General features: G+C 37.8%; 1 protein-coding gene across 2 annotated transcripts in view; it reads left to right on the top strand.

Annotated features, from left to right (window-relative positions):
- The window catches only part of LOC115216704 (F-box/LRR-repeat protein 4), a 41112-nt gene that overhangs the window by 3811 nt on the left and 16210 nt on the right, over positions 1–21091 (top strand). For both annotated transcript variants that reach the window (XM_029786237.2, XM_029786236.2), the window contains exons 2-10: positions 2187–2436; positions 3100–3190; positions 6704–6833; positions 8640–8732; positions 12447–12645; positions 14409–14479; positions 15413–15482; positions 18428–18525; positions 20775–20884. In XM_029786237.2, coding sequence (XP_029642097.1) covers positions 2227–2436; positions 3100–3190; positions 6704–6833; positions 8640–8732; positions 12447–12645; positions 14409–14479; positions 15413–15482; positions 18428–18525; positions 20775–20884 — 1072 coding nt within the window. In that variant the 5' untranslated portion in view covers positions 2187–2226. The remainder of the gene's footprint in view (positions 1–2186; positions 2437–3099; positions 3191–6703; positions 6834–8639; positions 8733–12446; positions 12646–14408; positions 14480–15412; positions 15483–18427; positions 18526–20774; positions 20885–21091) is intronic.

The raw sequence follows: 21091 nt of genomic DNA, 5'->3' as shown, positions 1-21091 counted from the left end.
AGAATTAAACAGCCGAAATCTGCAATGAGGGATCAGTTTCTGACTGAAGAATGAAGGCTTTGAATGACCCGTTTGTCTTTTTATTCGTCCCTTCGTGTATTTCATGTTATTTATTTATGTAAAGGTTTATTATATGTGTATATATATATATATATATCTTCAGGCAACATGCCATGCTTGAGGAGACCTGTTGAGTCGAATAAAATCAAAAATCACAATAAAAAATGGAACTGACTGGCTCTCATGCTCGTAGCATGCAATAAGTACCATTCATGTGTGGGTCGTTGCCAGGTCCACCTGACTGGTTCCCTGTGCTGGTGGCATATAAAAAGCAGCATCCGAACATGGTCAATGCTGCCCCATCCCCCCTTCCCTGCCCCAACTGGCTCTTGTGGCGGTAGCATGTAAAAAGCACCGTCTGAACGTGGCCGATGCCAGTCCCACCAAACTGGCTCCCATGCCAGTGGCACATAAAAAACACCCAATACACTCTCAGAGTGGTTGGCGTTAGGAAGGACATCTAGCTGTAGAAACTCTTTGTAAGATCAGATTGGAGCCTGGTGCAGCCTTCTGGCTTGCCAGTCCCCAGTCATACCATCCAACCCATGCCAACATGGAAAACAGACTTTAAACGATGATGATGTATGTGTGTCTCTATATCATCATCATCATTATTTAACGTCTGTTGTCCATGGTGGCATGGGAGGGTTTGACCAGGGCTGGCATGTTGGAAGGCTGCACCAGACTTCAGTCTGATTTGGCATGGTTTCTGCAGCTGGATGTCCTTCCTAATGCCAACCACTCCGAGAGTGTAATGGGTGCTTTTAAATGCCACCATATATATATATGTATGTATACATGCCACCATATATGTGTGTGTGTTTATGAATGTTTATTGTATAATGATTATTTTATTCTCTTATTCTTTTACTTGTTTCAGTCATTTGACTGCAGCCATGCTGGATCACCATCTTAAAGAGTTTTAAGTGAACAAATCGACCCCAGGATTTTTTTTTTAAAGCCTAGTTTTTTTCTATCAGCCTAGTGCTTTTGCTGAACTGCTAAGTTATGGGGACATAAACAGATCAACACCATTTGTCAAGGGTGATGGCGGGGGTACAACATATACACATACACATCTATATATATATACAATGGCGTTCTTTCAGTTTTCATCTACTAAATCCACTCGCAAGGTTTTAGTCAGCTCAAGGCTGTAGTAGAAGACACTCGCCCATGGTGCCATATATTGGGATGGAACCTTAAACCATGTGGTTGGGAAGCAAGCTTCTTACCACACAGCCACACCTGCGCCATCACCATTGTTTAATGCCTGTTTTCCATGCTAGTATAAGTTGGGCATAAAATTTTTATATCAGCCTTTGGCATGGTTTCTACAGCTCAATGCCTTTCTTAATGCAAACCACTTTGTAAAGTGTACTGGGTGCTTTTCAATCACCATTGAAGTCATCAACTAACTCCCGTGACAAGACCCCACCCCTCTCAACTCAGTGAGGTGTTGTACTGAGGCAGGTAACTTCATACCTGGTGATGAGAAATTCAAGTGTAACAGAGGCATCAGTTTTCCGACTTTATTTTCATTTCAAATCTAGTGAAAAAATAATTTCAAAAATTCTAGTTCATACAGAAAACAAGTTTGTTTTGTTTTTTTCTATTATTAACTCTTTTGATAACAACTCCCCTAAGGCTACCCTTGGTTCTATGATACAAATTTTCTGTTTTAAAAGGACCTAAATTCAATCTTCTCGTCAAAATTTTATGTTTGGAACAAAATAATAATGCCAAAGTTATTTGACTAAATTCTTCGCTATTTTCAAAATTAACTGAAACAAAAGCAATATATTCCAATAGTTATATGCCCTGTGCTGGTGGCATGTAAAAGCACCCATTACACTCTTGGAGTGGTTGATGTTAGGAAGAGCATCCAGCTGTAGAAACCATACCAAATCAGAATAGAGTCTGGTGCAGCCTTCCAGCTTGCCAACCCTGGTCAAACTGTCCAACCCATGCCGGCATGGACAACAGATGTTAAATTATGATTATGATGAGGATGAGGATGTCTATGTGATTGCAAAATATTTGAAAAATTGTTTAAATATCGTTTTGTTAAAGATAACAACTGCATGTGTTGTCAATGTAAATAATATTTAACTTTTTCTTTGTAGATTTTCCAAGCATATAAATAACAAATGTTTATCAAGCAAGATGACCGTACGACAAACTTCCAATGAAACCACTGTTTACAAAAAGACATCAAAGGGCAAATTCCTCCTGGATGAACTTTTTGTGAACCGTGTTCTTCAGTTTAGTTCACAGTATGGAGCAGCTCAAAGTATGTGTTACATTGCCAATAATTTAGTTGGACCACCTGAAGTTTATCCAAAACATGGAGATTTCACATGCACGTGTGTATTTGTAAGTTGTTTTTTAAAAACATGTTCATTTATCATCATTTAATGTCTGTTTTCCATGCTGGTATGGGTTGGATGGTTTGACAGGAGTTGGCAGCTGGAGAGCTGCACTAAGCTCCCATTGTGTATTTTGGCATGGTTTCTATGGCTGGATGCCCACCACTACAGAGTGGACTGGGTGGAACCAGCACTGATACTTTTTACATGGCACCAACAGAGTTTCTCTATTGTAGAACTCGCACCAGTAAGGTTGCCAAGTGACTTGCAAGACAGAGACCTCTCAGCTGAGGGAAGTGACTGTGTGCCAGAAGAGAGGCTGGAGTACGATACAGGGACAAAGACAGCTGTCTTATAGAAGAGATACTTGAATACCCTCCCCTCTAGGACAAAGAAGAGGAAGGGGAGAGAGAGTTGGAGAGAAATAAAATTTGATTGGAAAGATAAAGAAGTGCCAGGACCAAGGTTCATGCCTAATTTTCATAATGACATTAATGCTTCCATTTAATTTTTAAGAATTGTGTGTATGTTAAGTGGGACAAAGAGGAGAAATAGAACTCTGTACATGTATATATGCAAGGGTTAAGATGCTGTAGTAAACCAAGCAGGTAAACCACTTGGTAGACATCTCCACTTGCCCTACAATTTATCTCCATCTTTCTTGTTTCAGCGCACATATGGACCATGGTGGAAAATGGCCCCTTCGGCTCCTAAAAGCTTTGGAAGATTTTCTACACCTTACCCAAGTGATGATTTTGTTGGTAAGTTGCTTCCAGAATTTTTCATAATTTTGTTAGCTACCAAAGATAACAAAAGCAAAATGTATGTAATGGTAGGATACAGTCCTCCTCCTCCTCATCATCATCATTGTCATTATCATCATCATCACCTCCACCACAACTTATCTGCAGCTGAAACAATCTCTGTGATGCTATGAGACAAAGTAGGAAAATAGAGAAAATGCCAGGAAAAGAAAATGAAAATATTGTTCTTGCATTGTCTCCATTTTCTCCACACAACTGAGTAGGATAAGAACCAGAACACAAAAGAGTGGCAGAAGATAACCAGAGTGATAAGGTCAAGAATGTGATGAAAGATAAAACTATATTCACTGATTTTTACCATATTTTCAAATGTTGTCATGGGCCCACTGTTAGCTGTCATCTTCTTCATAGTTTACTATCTTATCCATAGGATCCAGCAAACACTCACATACATATTTACAAATGCATTCACATATATTATTACGACTAAGTTAATATCTAATCTTTTTTTCATAAACAACATTCATTGTGTCATCCACAGACCTTTTATGCATTGGTATGAATTCATTCAGCAACAATCACTCCACTGACATGCAATCTTCACTATTTACTGCTGTGGCCTCTCTTACTTGAGGATCACTCATTTCGTAATCACACTCCCTTATTTATTTGTCCTCACCCATTTTGCATGTCCTCTCCTCTCCCTTAATCACTTTTCCTTCCAGAATATCAGCCCTTCTGGAATTCACCCCTACTTCTGCTTTTCTTGGATGCAGGAAATGTCTGTATGTTAAGAATGCTTGCTTCACAATCATGATATTTTGGTTCCGTCCCACATCATGGAATCTTTGGCCAGTATCTTTTACCTTAACCTTGCATCAACCCAAGCATTATGGCGGAAACTGTTTGGAAACCCAAATGGATGGCATGACTGTGTCATTTAAATAGGTTGGCTGGATTTGACACAGATTATTCCATGTTGGTTCTATGTGAGGATTACATTAGCTATACTTGTTATTACTCCACCATTTATGCTATAATTGAAGGAATAAATATTTCAGTTGGTTAGGCAACTGGAATATACAGAGTTGCAACTGTTATATGTTTTGGTTGAAGTTTTTCAAGAACAACACAAATTGCAATAGTCTTGGAGAGTCATGGCCAGACACACTTTCTACAGACTAAACCATGAAAATAAAAATAGTTTACATTTGTCTGGGTGTGGTTCAAGAATCAGAAATGAACCATGTGTTGTTTCCTGACCAGATAAACCAGTTAAATATTTTCATTAGAACATTCTAATGAACTAGGATATGGTTTCTAATATGATTTTATATAATCCTAATTCAGCCATGAAACACGCATAGTCAATATACAAGCACTTACTTTTATACATTATATTTATTATTGTATTAATTTTTATTGTTCAATTTATACTTTATTTGACTTTAGATTAATATTTTTATGATGAATGTTTCTTTGTATGATATTCATTGTGATTTTAAAAGTATTTGCTCTTATATATTATATGATTGTAATAATCTTACTGTTCAATATTATATATTATTAAAATTTTGGATTAGTATTTTGTATGGTATATGTCTCACAGCATGGTTTTGGATGGGTTCTTCATTGACTGAGTTGTGGGGTGGTGGTTCGTCTCTAAATTAGTTATATACATATATTATATATTACGAAATTCGGTCTAATATTATTATACTGAATTTTACCTGTAAGGTTGGAATAATAATTTATTCCCTAATATTATTATTATTATTATATATATATGTATGCATGTGTGTGTGTGTATGTATGTACGTATGTATGGTCATTGCCAGAGCCGCCTGACTAGCTCCTGTGGTGGCATGTAAAAAGCACCATTCAAACGTGGTTGATGCCAGTCCCACCTGACTGGCCCTCGTGCCGGTGACACATAAAAAGCACTCACTACACTTTCAGAGTGGTTGGCATTAGGAAGGGCATCCAGCTGTAGAAACATTGCCAGATCAGATTAGAGCCTGGTACAACCTTCAGGCTTGCCAGTCCTCAGTCAAATCGTCCAACCCATGCCAGCATGGAAAGCAGACGTTAAACGACGATGATGATGATGTATGTATGTATATATATATATATATATATATATATATATATAGTTGTATGAAGTTTCCATTATAATGCATTGTTAATATGACATTAAATGAATTTGAATACATTTATCTTGATTACTGTTATTCCTTTTCCACTGTGTCTGTCATTATCATCATCATCTCCATTTAATGGCTGAGTGTGTGTGTGTGTGGATATATTTATTGGGCAGTCAGTTGTCAGAATCACTGAAGCCACAGACAAGTGCCATGTGGATGGTTGTTCTGGCTCTTAGCATTCCCTGTTCAAAGCCAACCATAGTCAGTTTTGTTTTCCATTCTTCCAAAGCCAATTAATAAAGAACCAGTCAAATGCTAACCCTGGTTCCTCACTCTGTCTTAGAATCAGCCATTTTGCACTGTGAGAATGTCTTGGGAGAATCACACTTTCATTTTCTGCCAAGGAACAAAGAAATGTTGAACCAGGGTTTAATGTCTCTTCTCATCTAGCATGCTGAAAAATCTGTCCGAAGAAATATATTTAAAAAAACTTTTTTTTATTTCATCCAGTTTCAGCTCATGAGCTGCGGCCATGCTGGGGCACCACTATTTGGTGTTCCTACATAACTTTATTTCATGAATGCTTTTTAGCAATTGACATTTGGTGCATGAGGGAGTTTGATGCAGCCGCCCTCATCTGCACCTCTTGCCACGAAGTTGGTTCATCTGGGACACCTGACAGGAAGAGGTCCAGCTTTATTTTGAAGACGCCTACATCCACCCCAACTCTCGATGCCAAAGTTTGGGACAAGTCCTTCCAGGATCTTCCAATTGTATATTATGGCATATCTTTCTCGCCTACACTCTAAGAAATAGAATCTTAATGTCTCGAGTCTTTCCCAATAGCTTATATGCTGCATAGAGGCTATCTTCTTCGAGTAGCTTCATTGGATTGCCTCAAGTTCTGAGATTAATTTGACACTGGTTGGTGACCATAGATGAGAGCAATAGTCAAAGTGGCTTGGGACAAATGTCCTCCAGAGGACCATTATGGTTTCCTGGTCTCTTGTTCTAAAAGTTCTAAGAATCCATCCGGTCAGCCGCCTACATTTCATTGCCAAGTTAGCAACATGCACATGAAAGGTTGCATCATTACTCATGTAAATGCCCAAGTCTTGCACTGATTTATTGGATATTGTATTTAGTTTTGCATGTTGATAGCACAAAGCCTGAAACTTTTCAGCATTAAACCACATGCTATTCTTTTCAGCCCACTTGTATATTTCATCAAAGAAATCAAAACCAACCATTCTAAGACTATGGGTATAAAGCCCTGTGCTTAACTCATCTACTCAAATGGATTGAAACATTTTAAGAAAAAGAAGTAGCACCATTTAACAATCTTATTTTTTTCTTTTGTTTTCAGAAATCTTATTTGAAAGGATGGTGTACCCTACTGGGTTCAAAGTTTATGAAACCTATAACCCTGGGGCAATTGTAAAAGTAATGGCTTGTGACAGGTTAGCTGGTACCTGTGTTGACCAAGGTGATACAAAGTAGGCATCCTTCAATATTTAAACCTGTCCTTTTATCAGTTTTTGATCTGTAACTCAGTGGCAACAATAAGTTGGAGCTGGGATTGTGTTCTACTTTATTTCAAACCAAATTGTTATTTCTTTCCTTTTCTTTCACAGACATTGTAGAGTATCTTGTCCAACAAGATATGAAAGTCATATTTGTTTTACATTATGGAGAAATATCTTTAAATCATCATCATCATCATCATTATCATCATCTTAACGTCCATTTTCCATGCTGGCATGGGTTAGACGGTTTGACCAGAGCTGGCAAGCTGTGGAACTGCATCAGGTTCCTCTCTGATTGGTTTCTACAGCTGGCTGCCCTTCCTAATGCCAACCACTTTACAGTGTGTGCAGGGTGCTTTTAACATAGCACTGGTATGAGCAGTTCTATGTGGCACTGGCACGAGTGCTTTTTATGTGGCACTAGCACAAGACTCTTGCAAGCCAATCCTTTTCACCAGGAGGAGTGGGGGTCTTAACACTTCTGCTGTGGAGAATGTGTCTTCTCAAGTACAGCAAGGCACCAGTTATCTCGGTCCTTTGTCATTCCATCTGAAAGGTTCAGCATCCTGAGGTCATCTTTCAATACCTTATCCCATATCTTCCTGGATCACCCTCTTCCATGAGTTCCATCCACTTTGAGAGATCAGCACTTCTTTATGGAGCTGTCAGCATCCACCTGCATCACATGACCAAATCAGTGCAGCCATCTCTCTTGCACATTGCATCTAATTCCTCTAATGCCTAGCTTATCTCTCAAAACACTAACACTCTGTTGAACATGTACACTTACATTGCACATCCAGTAGAGCTTACAAGCCTCATTCCTCTCTATCTCTCGCATCTCCTCTGCATCCAGGGCCCACATCTCACTACTATGGTGAATTGCTGTTCTTTTACATGCATCATACAATCTTCTTTTCACTCAAAGAGAGAAACCAACAAAGATAAAAGCTCTCTGAATTTTCTCCATCCTATTCTTATTCTAGCTATTACACTTGCTGTACATTCTCCCCCACTACTAATTTGGTCCTCCAGGTAGCAGAAATTATCCATTACCTCTAATGACTCCAGGGCATTTGAAAAAATCAATTTCCCAAGTATCTTTAGTTTTTTATGGCTCCTATGCACCTTCTACATACAAACACTGCTGTTTCTGATAACCTTCCTATTATTCCACTGCATTTTTTAAATAAGTATTTCAAATTTTACAATTATCATCTCTATATTATAATTCTGAAATGCAAATAGTTTGTTTGTCTGATTTTGGGCATTGAGAAGGGGTTAAAGGCCACTAGATCCCGTCGGATTGACTCCAAAATTTGCAGGGACATGTAAAATGAGGTGAGGATGCAAGTGAGCTAGGTTAGAAATCCCTATCTTAAAAGGTGTGGTTACTAGGGCAAAAAACGCACACTTTGACAAGTCTTCTCTCTTTCACATATGACCATTTCTATTGATGTCCATCACTCTAATGAGTCTGTCAATCCAACACTTTCATAATAATAATAATAATAATAATAATCTGTTAGGCATGGCTGTGTGGTTAGGGAGCTTGCTTCCTAGCTACATGGTTTCGGGTTCAGTCCCACTGCGTGGCACTTTGGGTAGGTGTCTTCCACTATAGCCCCGAGCCGACCGGAGCTTTGTGATTGAATTCGGTAGGTGGAAGTTACTGCCGTGTGTGTATGTGTGCGTATAGCTGCTCAGTGCCTCTCCAAAAGAGAGAGAGGGAATTAAATATTAATGGTTAATTTTGATTTTTGATTACTTTTTCAGGTGGAATTGTGTCTGGTCAGGTCCTCCACAGAAATGTTCAGAAAAGTGCAGAATTTTTGAGATAAGCTTCAAACCAATTTCCTACCCTACTAAGTAAGTTTTTATTTTTCTCACTTGTCATTGAGAAAACTTGGAGATAAAAACCAGACAATATGTTGGTCATTTTCTCTGCTCATTTGATAATTAACATTTTCTCTTCCTTTCTCTGCAGATGTCCCCTTATGTTTCACATAGGCCTGTCTCTTCTGACACCCTATAAACATGCATTTCCTTTGCCATTATCCTAAAGTTGTCTCCAGCACTTTCAGCCTAAATCTCCCAAGTTTTGAAGGCTTGAAAATGTTCTTGTAATGAAATTGATTAAGCATCAGCCCAAACACTGCACCTTACTCTTAGTTTAGGTGCTTAACTCTTCCAGTTTTAGTCTTTTTAAATAGGTTGAAAAGATTCATTACTGGATTAAATGAATTATAATATTTACTTTCAGCTCCCTTCCCTGTAAATTTAATTCACATTGTAGCTGATTAAATGTTGAGATAAGTTTCTGTTAATGAAATTATAATTTTTGAGCTTATTAACCTTAATTTTTGGAGAGGAAACTTGGAGATGACATTTTGATTGTTTTCATCTTTGATCAGGATCAGATGTCTTTGTCCTTGATGTATCCATGGTAACAAACTGTCTCAGTGGCCTACATTACTTCATTTAGTTTAGAGATAATGGTGCTTGTTAGCAGTCCAGTCTGGTACAGTGTACTTATCCAAAAATTAGACATTTGATGGATGTGATTGGTCAGAAATCAAAACAATGAAAATGTAGTTTAGACATGATAAAAAAAATGTTTCATCATTAAACTGAAGGTTACTAGTTTGTAAAATTGTAATCTTTCATCATCGTCGTCATCATCATCATCATCATCGTCATTTAACATTGGTCTTCCATGCTGGCATGGGTTTGATAGGATCTAATGAGCCAGAGGACTGTTTTGGTATGGTTTCTATAGCTGGATGGCCTTCCTAACACCAGTTGCTTTATGGGGTATACTAGATTTTTTTTATCCTGACACCAGCACTAGTGAGGTCAGCAAATAACTCACAAGGCAAAAGAAAAAGAAGCTGTCTCAGCTGAGTGGTGTTGTAGAGAGAGAAGCAGTTTTCTGCATGGTGTTGAGAGACTAAACTATAGGAGAGGGCTTGGCACAGGTATTGTGCAAGAGTGGGTACATAGGAGTAGGTGTGGGTAGCTGGGAAAAACACAATGGTGGGGATGATGTGGTGTCAGAGCACAGCCTCAAAGTACAAGAAAGTGAAAGGGAGAATATCAAACAAGGATCTGGAAGAATGGGTGATAGGTTGATAGGAGCATGAGAGGAGAGTAACAGGTAGTTAAAGGTGAATGATATGCAAGGGTGGAGGTGTGGTTGATGAGAAATATGTCTGGGATGAAAACACAAGGTGAAAAAGTGGAAGAACAGGAAAAGTGGAAAGCAGCAGTATACTAAATCTGTAGAATAAATCAGAAAATAAGGAAATGACGTGGGAGTAGGGGAGGTGTAGCAATTCGAAGTTGTATCTCAGAGGAGAAAGAAGCGCAGAGGAGAAAGAAGCACAGAAAAGGGTACTCAGTGGAAAATAGAGTAGGAAGACATGATATTGAGAATGAATGAAGGATGTTAAAGGAAGTGATTCGAGAAAGAGAGGTGGGGAGTAACTAGCAGCATGAGGAAGATAGAGTATGTACAGATTCTGCTGTCATATGAATACAGCTGCTGAACAGTGCCATATGGGTCTCCTCAAGCACAGTGAATTCTCAATCATTGTCCTTTGTCACTTCCTCTCTGAAGTTCAATCAACTTTCAGAACTTCATCCGATGTCTTCCTGGGTCTCCCCCATCCCTGAGTTATACCTGCGGACTGGAGAACAGCGATAATCTGCCCAATTTTCAAGAAAGGGAGCCACGAAGACCCGCTTAACTACCGACCGGTTTCCCTTACATCAATAATCAGCAAGATGTTCAAAACCATCCTTAAGAAAAGTATGATGCTCCACCTCCAAAACACAGCCTCTATCTCTGATTCCCAACACGGCTTCGTGTCGAAGAGATCATGCTTGACCAACTTACTGGTAATGGAAGAATTGGTGACGCGCATCCTCGATGATAGTGATGCTGTTGACATCGTTTTATTGGACTTTGCCAAAGCTTTTGACTCGGTAAACCACCGCCTATTACTTGTCAAGCTTCAAGCATATAGTTTCCATCCGGATATTGTACGATGGGTTGGTGCCTTCCTCTCAGATCGCTCCTTCCAAGTCCAAGTTAATGGTTCGCGGTCCGACGTCTCCAGTGCGAGCAGTCGCGTGCCTCAAGGTTCAGTGCTTGGGCCCTTATTGTTCTTAGTCTTCATAAATGACTTGCCCGATGGCCTCACGCAACACACCCTTCTATTTGCCGACGATATCAAACTGGTCGCTCCTCGCGGTGATATAGAGGATCTTCGTCAATGCCTCCACCAAGTTTGGAGGTGGTCTAACGAATGGGACCTGTGTCTGAACGTGTCAAAGTGCTGTCATCTGCCTGTTGGCTCTCCTCCTGCAACTCAACTTGATTTCGAGCCGGGTCGTCTGCTGCTGGAGAGGACCGATCAGGTAAAGGACCTGGGTATCTTGGTGGATTCCTCCTTTTCGCCTTCGGCCCAGTGTGTCCATGCTGCCAACAAAGCACGCGGAATTCTGTTCTTGATTCGATGGTCATTCGGAATGCTCACAGCAGCCATATTCCTACCACTCTATGTCACGCTGGTGAGACCCATATTGGAGTACAGGATTCAAGCCTCTTCTCCTTATCTCCTCAAAGACATACAGCATCTCGAAAGAGTCCAGAAGCTGGCTACCCGCATGGTTCATGGTCTCAAAAATTTGTCCTATGAAGAAAGGCTGAGGACGCTCGACCTTTATTCTCTAGAAAAACGCCGCCGCTGTGGTGATCTCATTCTCGCCCACAACATCATAAGCGGAAAGTGTAACCTCTCGAAAGAGCTGTTCTTCACTCCTGCTCCAGAGCGTCGGCTGCGGGGTCATTCCGAAAAGCTCTACCTGCGACAATTTCATCTCAATCGAAGGAGAGGAGCTTTCTCCGTCCGGGTTGCGGATTCGTGGAACAAGCTGCCAGACGAGATGGTGAAGATGCCGACGACCGCTTTGTTCAAAGCCTCCCTTGACCTCAAGTGGCCTAAACTCGTTACATGAACACCACCCTGTACTTAACTCCATGTCCCCCTACATGGCCTTGCTATTTGCTTTTGAGCCAAATTAACTAACTAACTAACTAAACGTCACATGACCATACCAACACCGTCCTCTCTCTCTTGCACACTACATTTGATCCCTCTTCTGCTCAATACATTTACACTGACATTATACATACAGCAGAGCATGGTAATTTTGTCTCTTTCAAGCTTTTGCATGTCCTCTACATTCAGGACCCATGTCTCAGTAACATGTGGCATTGCTGTTCCTGCACAAACATCATAAAATCTGCTTTTCACTCAAAGAGAGAGAAACCTATCATTGTCAACAGAGGTTCAGAGCTCTCTGAACTTTCTCCATCCTTTTATTATTCTCTCAATTCTCTGTTTATCATATATTGAAGCTGGTTCATTTGGTTTTACATAACCAAAAAAAAATTTCAAAAGTAAAATTAAATTAATTTTAAAAGATAAGCAAAAAAAAAAAAAAACAATTCATAAAAAACATAATAGCTGTTTATTTTGTATAAATTATGTAATTTAACAATTCTTTGTGTTGCAGTTTATTTCGCATTGAATTCCATCACCGAATGTTACAGTATTATACAGAGATTGATGCCATACAGCTGATAGGTTACAAACCAAATCTTGAAAATTATATTGTTTCCCAGATTTCATTTAGTACAGCCATTACTTCACCTGATGCCATTCAAAGGGATTCTTTAACTGAAATGGATGGAGGTTATTTTAAACTATTACCGGTAAGTATATTTGATAGTGTATACATCTATAAGGGCAACAAGCTGGCAGAATTGTTAGCATGCAGGGCAAAATGCTTAGCAGCATTTCATGTGTCTTTACGTTCTGAGTTCAAATTTTGTCACGGTCAACTTTGCCTTTCATTCTTTTGGGATCAATAAAATTAAGTACCAGTTGAGTACTGGGCTTGATGTAATCTACTTACCCACTCCCTGAATTTGCTGGCCTTGTGCCAAGTGCTACCATTTGAAAGCCCTGCATACAAATGCTAGCAAACTTATGGAGTTACCAGGAGAGAATGCACACCATTTCAGGGCCTTCCTCTCAATGGCATCATTGCTCACTGGCCTCCCCTCACTGAAATGAGGCCTCACTTGCTAGATCAACTGATTGCTAGGTTTTGCTTGATATTCTTCTAGCCATTGCTCATCGTCTCTTTTTAATAAAATCCTCTTTTTCTTTATTCTTTATCTCTTCTGGTAAAGTTGGTTAGATGTATTTGAAAATGTTATCATTGCATGAAACCCCCTTATCAGTCTTCAACATTTAAATTGTGGAGGGAGAATAATGTCTAATTTAATGGATGTTGGTTGACTTGCGTTGTTGTTTACTCCCAACTCAGTCCTAAATAAGATGACCTATGAAGAAGGGCATTATAGCCACAACCATGCTGCTGTCTGTATGTTTATGACTTTATTGTCCAATATGGCCTTCCTATTTAAAGCTGATATTATGTGATTTCAGTGGAATTTGGTTGCCACTGTTGCTAGTCCTAGGAGCTGGGGAGTAGGAGCAGCTGCAGTATTATTAGCAAAGAAAAGAAAATACATAATTACCATTTTAGAATTGTGTTTTTAATTTTGCAGAAATGAACTCAGATGTTGCCCTGTAAAAAGTTTTGTGATACTGACTTTCTGTTTAAAGAAACAGATGTCTAATAATCACTTAAAGCCAAGAAAATTGGGAGAAGCTCCCACACATGGCAACATCTAATGACATGTTGATTAAAGAAAAATTGTCATTTCTATTGTGTGTTTTTTATTTATTTCATCTTTGTCTTTCTTCCATTGTCTTAAATTGCTTTTATTCACTTTCATATGTCCACTTTCATATCGTTTGTTATCCATGTATTGTTTGCTCTCAGTTTCATATTCTCTGCAACCTTCATGGGCACTGCCAGCATGGGAAGCATCTCAGCCTCATCATTAATGGTGCAAAACTGAGTGATAGCATCAGGTTGATAACTGATGAAGAATTAGGCACCTACTCTGTCCATGTGTGCATTCAATATACGTTACATATTTTCTACTTTCCATTTGTGTATTTACTATACATTTTTCACTTATTTTATATATATATACACACACACACTCTGCTTTATGCACTAAGTTCTATTTTTCTATTTGTAAACCCAAATCTCTCTATCTCCCTGTATGTGTATATATATATATATATTATATATATATATATATATATATACGAACAGATGTTAAATTATGATGATGACAACAACAACAACAATTATTATTATTATTATTTAGGTGGTGAGCTAGCAGAATCATTAGTACACCAGGCAAAATGTCCAATAGTATTTCATCACATTCTGAGTTCAAATTCTTCCAAGGTCCACTTTACCTTCCATCCTTTCGAGGTTTATAAAATAAGTACCACAAAACTTACCTCCTACCCTGAACTTGCTGGCCTTGTGCCAAAATTTAAAACTACTACTACTACTACTATTATTATTATTATATTTATTTTTCAGCAGGAAATACTATTTTTCTTGTTGAGCTATCTTGATCAAGTTTCTTTATGTTTACTTTCACAAACTTGCAAGTAAGATTCAACTATTTATTACTTTATAATAATATATTCCTTTTAGTTCCAGTAACCAAAATGTATATTGTGACCTATTTTATTCTAGATTTGATTAAACCTTTACAATGTTATCTATTATTATTATCAGTCCTCCTTGTAATTTAATTCTAGATATTTCACTTAGAATTGAATGAATATTTGCATATTTATTCTTAACACATCTATGCAAGTTCAGACGCTAAATATGCTGTTCCCTGTAGTGTATGTCTTAGAAGAATGACTTTTCCATTTCAGACAACTGTGTGTTCAACACATTCATCTCAGTGGTGCATGGCATTCTGGGACACCAGTGTTTTGACATGTTCTGTCTCATCAGCCACAACCAGAACTTTGAGGCTTGCCAAAGCTGCTTCTTTATAATTTATTTGTTGATTGAAGCAAACCTGGATTAGAGAGGGCATGTCATTGAAGTTGTGAATAGCATTGATGAGGTTATGAATGATAAACGTAGCTGATTGGTTGGTTAACCAAATAATTAATCAAACAATCAATTAGTTAAATGATCAACCAGTTGACTAATAAAAGTAAAAAAGTGAAATTGAACCAGTGTGTGTGCTTATTATTGGCATGATGACCCTCCCAAGATACAACAGGAAAAAGTGTTGAATACCTAAATACCTATATAATAACTAGTACAACTACTTTTAATCTTTGTTAAAGAGAATCCACTAATTCATTGCAACTTCGTTTACCTTTATTCTGTTCCCGCATCTTTTATCCGGAAATGATTATTATCAGGTCACCAGCTATTAATTTTTCATAATTCCTAGAATTTTTCATTCATTTCTCTTTAACCTACACTAAATGAATACCTTTTAAATTTCAAGTCTGCTTCATTAAAATTTTAAAGCTAATTAAAACTGAAGTCTCAGTTTAAATTTTATTTGTTAGGTATCTTAGAGATAGTACATATGATGCTTTCCTCTGGACAAAAGTCAACTTAAAGCCATATTGGTACAAGGTAACTCTCCTTTTATGTCTTCTATTATTGCTCCACTCAAAAATCCTTCTTCTCTCTCCCTAATTTATTCCATGCTCTCTATACTATCTCAACACACAAACTTGCAAAGGAAAACTCTTCTTGATTACTCAGCCTACTAAAAATGCTAGTCAAATCTTCCTCAGATTACACTCTACCATCTAGAAAAGAGAGAGAAAAGCATTGGATATGCAATGCCTAAGAGAATGATGGGATGGTCATGGCTGGGTAACCTTTGATCATATGTCTACACAGCCAGAGCTGACTTACACTAAACTATTATCATAACCTTACCAACTCGTCCTTATCAGAAAGTCTAACAAAGCCTACACAAATTTTATGACCACTGGACCTCCTCTTCCTCCTGATTTCATTGACAGTTTTCTGTCCCTGTAGAGTACATAGATAGGAACCACCAAGGTACCAGGCAATCAGCTGAGATGCAGTAGTATGTACACTTAAATGTCCCAGAGTTTGTCATAAGTGGAGTGGGCTTTGTGAGGATTGAAAAGCCAGTGAACAAATTGCTGTGTTAACTAAACTTTTGAAACTTGTCAAACACTTTGATGAAAGAAGAGTCTTATGGTATTTGTCTGTTTGAGAACCTCTGACATCATCCACCTAGTTCTGTGCTCTAAACAATAGCAGCATTATAGATCTGGCCAGTCTTTTGCTGTCTTGAAGTATTGAACTTAGAGAGGAATTGACTTTGCCAATCTGACTTCACCAAGACACACAACGTTTAAAAAAAATGCAAATGATGGAGTGAAATATCTGTCAAAACACACCTTATTGTCTGACAAAAATGAAGACCATATTGCATAATGTCTTGTGTCCCCTCCCCTAAAATATGGGAATGTTTTTGATTATAGTTCTATTCATTGCTAAGCTGGAGCTAATCAGCATGAAGACAATATCTTGACTCATTTCTAACAACCTTTTGGATTATGGGAATCGCTCTCCCTTCTCCCCTACTCCTGCATCATTGCTTCTACCTTAAACTGTCAATTGTAAGCTTTTATTCTACTTTCTTTTTTATTCTTTCTTCTGTCAACTTACCTCCCAGACTTCTGTCAATCCTTCTCTATTAAAACTGTAACCATTCTTAAATTTCTTCATTTTCACAGCAAATCTAATTGAATGTTAACCTCACACAATTTTTTTATATATTCCTGTCTATGAGGCTGCAATAAGCTCTGGGTAACCCCAATTCTACTTCAGAAAAAGTAATTAAATTAATTAAAATAAGTTAGTGTTTTTATCTATTGATATTATGTCATATGTAGAGAATTTAATTTGAAGATTTTATCTGATATTAAAGTATTTATTAAGTTTTGTGTCCTTTTACACACTCAGAGTTGCTAAAGCATGGAACAAATATTTTTCTCTTGAACAAAATCATAAAACTGAGATTTGTTTGAGGATGAGAGTTGAGATTCTTCTGGAAAGAAAAGTATTGGATTCCATGAGGATATTTAAAGTTACATTTTAAAGCATTTGAAAGTGCTGCTGCTATGTAAAAAGTGCCTGTGCGGTGTCACAAAGAAAGCACTCATGATGGTGCCACAGAAAAAGCACTGGTGCTGGTGCCACAGAAAAAGCACCCAGTACACTCTGTAAAGTGGTTGGTGTTAGGAAGGGTATCTAGCTGTAGAAACCATGCCAAAACAGACACTGGAACCTTGGTTGTCCCTGGTCTTGCCAGTTCCTGTCAAACTGTCCAACCCATGCCAGCATGGAAAACAGACATTAGATGATGATGACAATGACTTGTTATGTCAGTGCATGCCAATCAACCAAAATGGTAAAGAGCTTTAAGATCATATCTCACCACCCTTTTGAGTCCTTAACAAAGATACGTATTATCAATAATCTCATAATAGGTTAGGTTTCTATCAGCAAAGTCAAAGAAGGTCAAGAATGTCATGTGGTGAGGTCAGACAATGAGATATAATAAATAATAATAATAATAATAATAATAATGAAATTATTGTGTATAGTGCTCAGGTGCACTACAACTTATCAAAGGTGCATGTACAGTACACAGAATTATGTACAAAAGTCAGGAAAGTGAACAGTGCATGAGTCATGATAGTCATGTGTGCATGCATATGGAGGAGGGGGCAGATATCAGATGTAGTGTTGGTGAATTTCAGGAAGCATGGAAGTTTTAATGGGTGCAATGTCTCAGCAACTAACAACTGATGCAGGTAGTTTGTTCCATGCTTCAACGACCTGAGTGTGAAAAAATGTTTCCGAAAGTCATGGGAGCTGTACTGTTTTCTGACTTTGTAAGCATGCCCGTGTGTGGTAGACACATGAAGCTCAAAAAGGTACTGAAGGTGGTTGTTGATGCGATGGTTAATAATTTTGTGGGTGTTTACTAAGTCAGTTGCCAGACACTGGTGCTTTAATGTATCTATGCCCAGGGAAGCAAGGCGTTCAGGCTACAGTAGATGCCTGATGGAGGGTATTCGCTTGTCCTGAGCAAGATAGGGGTTCCAGACTGGTGATGCAAATTGCAAGTGTGGCCACTCCATAGCCATATACAGCCTTAAATAGATAGCTGGAAGAGCGGCTGACAAAGGTCTTGCTGAGTGATGCCAAGATACCCTCGGCTTTCTTGACAATTTTAGAGATGTGCTTTGTCCAGTGCAAATCACTGCTGATAGTAATGCCCAGATCGTGTTCACAAGGAGACTTCTTGATATTAGTGTTGTTGAGAGAGGATGTGGATGCTGGGTTTTTCCTCCCAAAATGCTTGTTGAATTTAATTGTCAAACATAGAAACTATATTCCAGTAATGACACTTACACTAACTATTATTTATAGATATTTATAATTTGTGCAAAACTGTAACAGGTGAATTAATAGATATCATTAAAGTAAAACAAAATCAATAAAGAAAGTATGTTTAATTATTTCAGGTGTCTGATAAAACTTTGAATAGTTTGGTTTCAAGATGTAAAAAGTTGAATAAATTAGATGTCTCATGGTGTAATGTAACAGATTTAAGCCTGAAAGGGTAAGTCTTAATATTCCTAGTTTTTCAATAATGTTTTTTAATCAACAATATCTCTGGTCAAAGTATCCAGCCAAGAGATTATAAGTTTTGCATCAGTTGATGTCATCAAAGTTTTAATTCACAAGTTTTTTAGTTAATTTAACATTTATCCCATAGACTGCTCAGGAGGTCACTATCATTTTCTGTTTACACCTATTGTGTTAACAGTGGTATATTCAAATATTTAGAGCTTACATTATTTCTATCAAGTTTATCTTATATTCATTGCAATGGATTTAGATTACAAACTAGAAATTGCACAACTATTTCATCATGCAATTTCTTAATAAAGAAAGCTTTCTCTTCTGCATTCCTATTATTCTTACTTTCATTGCTGATTTCCTGTCTTTTCTTTAATATTTCTACCTAAGCAACATCAGTTGTTTTACTTATTCAAGATGGTTGAGAAAAATATCACTTTGATACCTTCAACATCATGCTCTGTTTAAGCTACTTCAGTAAATAATTACTACAATAAAGCTAATAATAATTATATAAACATCATCATTATCATCATTGTCATTTAATATCCGTTTTCCATGCTGAGATGGGTTGAACAGGAGCGGGGCAGCCAAAGGGCTGCACCAGTCTCCAATTGTCTGGTTTGGCATGGTTTCTATTGCTGGATGCCCTTCTTAATGTCAACCACTTTACAGAATGTACTGGGTGCTTTTTATATGGTACCCGCACCAGTGCTTTACATGTGGCACCAGTACGGGTGCTTTTTTCATGGAACCATTAAATAAAATTATTATTCATCATACCTTTAAGAATATAACCTATTAAATTAACTTTAACATTCCTTGTCCTCTCCTTATATCCACCCCACGCACCCCTACATCTACTAATTTTCAATTTACATTTGTGATATTTTTTATTAATCTGTCAATCAAGCACTCACACAAATGCAAAGTGTATAACGATCTCTTAAGATTGAATGTCATATCTCAAGTGATGAAACATTTTGAACTTGAAATTTTCCTAAACTAATTGCCATAGTCTGAGGCAGTTCTATTTTTATTTTATTACTGAATGTTTAATGTTGGAAAAAGCATCCAGAGTTTAAAATCTAAATTGCTGGAATTTTATGCAAATGTAGAGTTTTATGCTAGAATTAACACTTATATGGATATAAGACAACTAATAAATCTATTTAAGTTTTGGAAACTGTAATTTTTTTGTCTTGCAAGGTACTTGGGGACCCTGTCAGTGCTGATGCCACTTAGAAAGCACCAGTGTTGGTGCCACATAAAATGCACCTAGTACACTCTGTAAAGCTGTTAAGTAGTTAGGGTTAGGATGGGCATCCATCTGTAGAAACCTTAACAAAGCAGAGAATGGAACTTGATACAGCTCCTGTCAAACTGTCCAACCCATGCCAGCATGGAAAACGGATGTTAAGTGATGATGATAATGATGATGATTTCTTGAATACTAAGCATGAATAATCCCAAGTTAATCTAATTACTACATATTAAATTGTCATGTGTTGACAAATATATTTTATAAGTTTTGAAGTATTACTGTATCAACATCATCATCATCCTCGTCGATTAACGTCCGCTTTCCATGCTGACATGGGTTGGACGGTTTGACTGAGGGCAGGTGAGCCAGATGGCTGTACCAGGCTCAATTTGGCAAAGTTTCTACAGCTGGATGCCCTTCCTAACGCCAACAACTCTGAGAGTGTAGTGGGTGCTTTTACATACCACCGGTACGAGGGCCAGTCAGGCGGATCTGGCAACGACCACGCTCAAAAGCTATTTTTTACGTGCTACCTGCACGGGAACCAGTCTGGCAGCACTGGCAACAACCACGCTCGAATGTTGTTTTTCACATGCCACCGTGTCGGTAAGGCAACGCTGGCTACGATCATGCTCAAATGGTGCTTTTAACACTCTACTGGCACCAGTGCCAATCAGGTGATACTGTCATCAGCCACGTCAGCGATTTTGATTTGACTTCACTTGCCTCAATAGGTCTTCACAAGCAAAGTTTATTTATTTCCTAAACTCAACAAAGGAACATCTCACAGCAGTTGTGGTTGTAACTTTTCAAGTCTCCACTGATTTGTGATCCTTTCAAATTGTGAGCAACAAAATATTTATTTATTATTAAATATCACTTAATTCAATGATACTATATCAAACATAAATAATTCATTTTATGCGATGATAACTTTAAAGTTCATTAAATTTGCTTTCTTACAGACTTCTTGTTGCCTCTAGCACCAACCTGATATGTTTGCGGTTAGCATGCTGTGATTTTATAACTCTGACCTCTCTGCAAATACTAGTTAAGGCCTGCACAAATTTGGAAGGTAAGAATTATTTTGATTTCTACTGTTGAAAGTAATAATTATTATTTATCTAAAATCAGGTATGAAGTCATAATGTTATTGGTTAAAAGCAAAACAACTGTGGAGATATGCTAATTAACTACAAATTCAAATCCATTGCAAACATCACATTTTATATTTGGACAACATGTTTAATTCTACACATTTCAGTTCATTCAGTTGGTTAAA

The sequence above is a fragment of the Octopus sinensis genome, linkage group LG10 (genome assembly GCF_006345805.1).
Source record: "Octopus sinensis linkage group LG10, ASM634580v1, whole genome shotgun sequence".
Lineage (NCBI taxonomy): Eukaryota > Metazoa > Mollusca > Cephalopoda > Octopoda > Octopodidae > Octopus > Octopus sinensis.
This window is presented reverse-complemented; position numbering and strand designations above follow the sequence as displayed.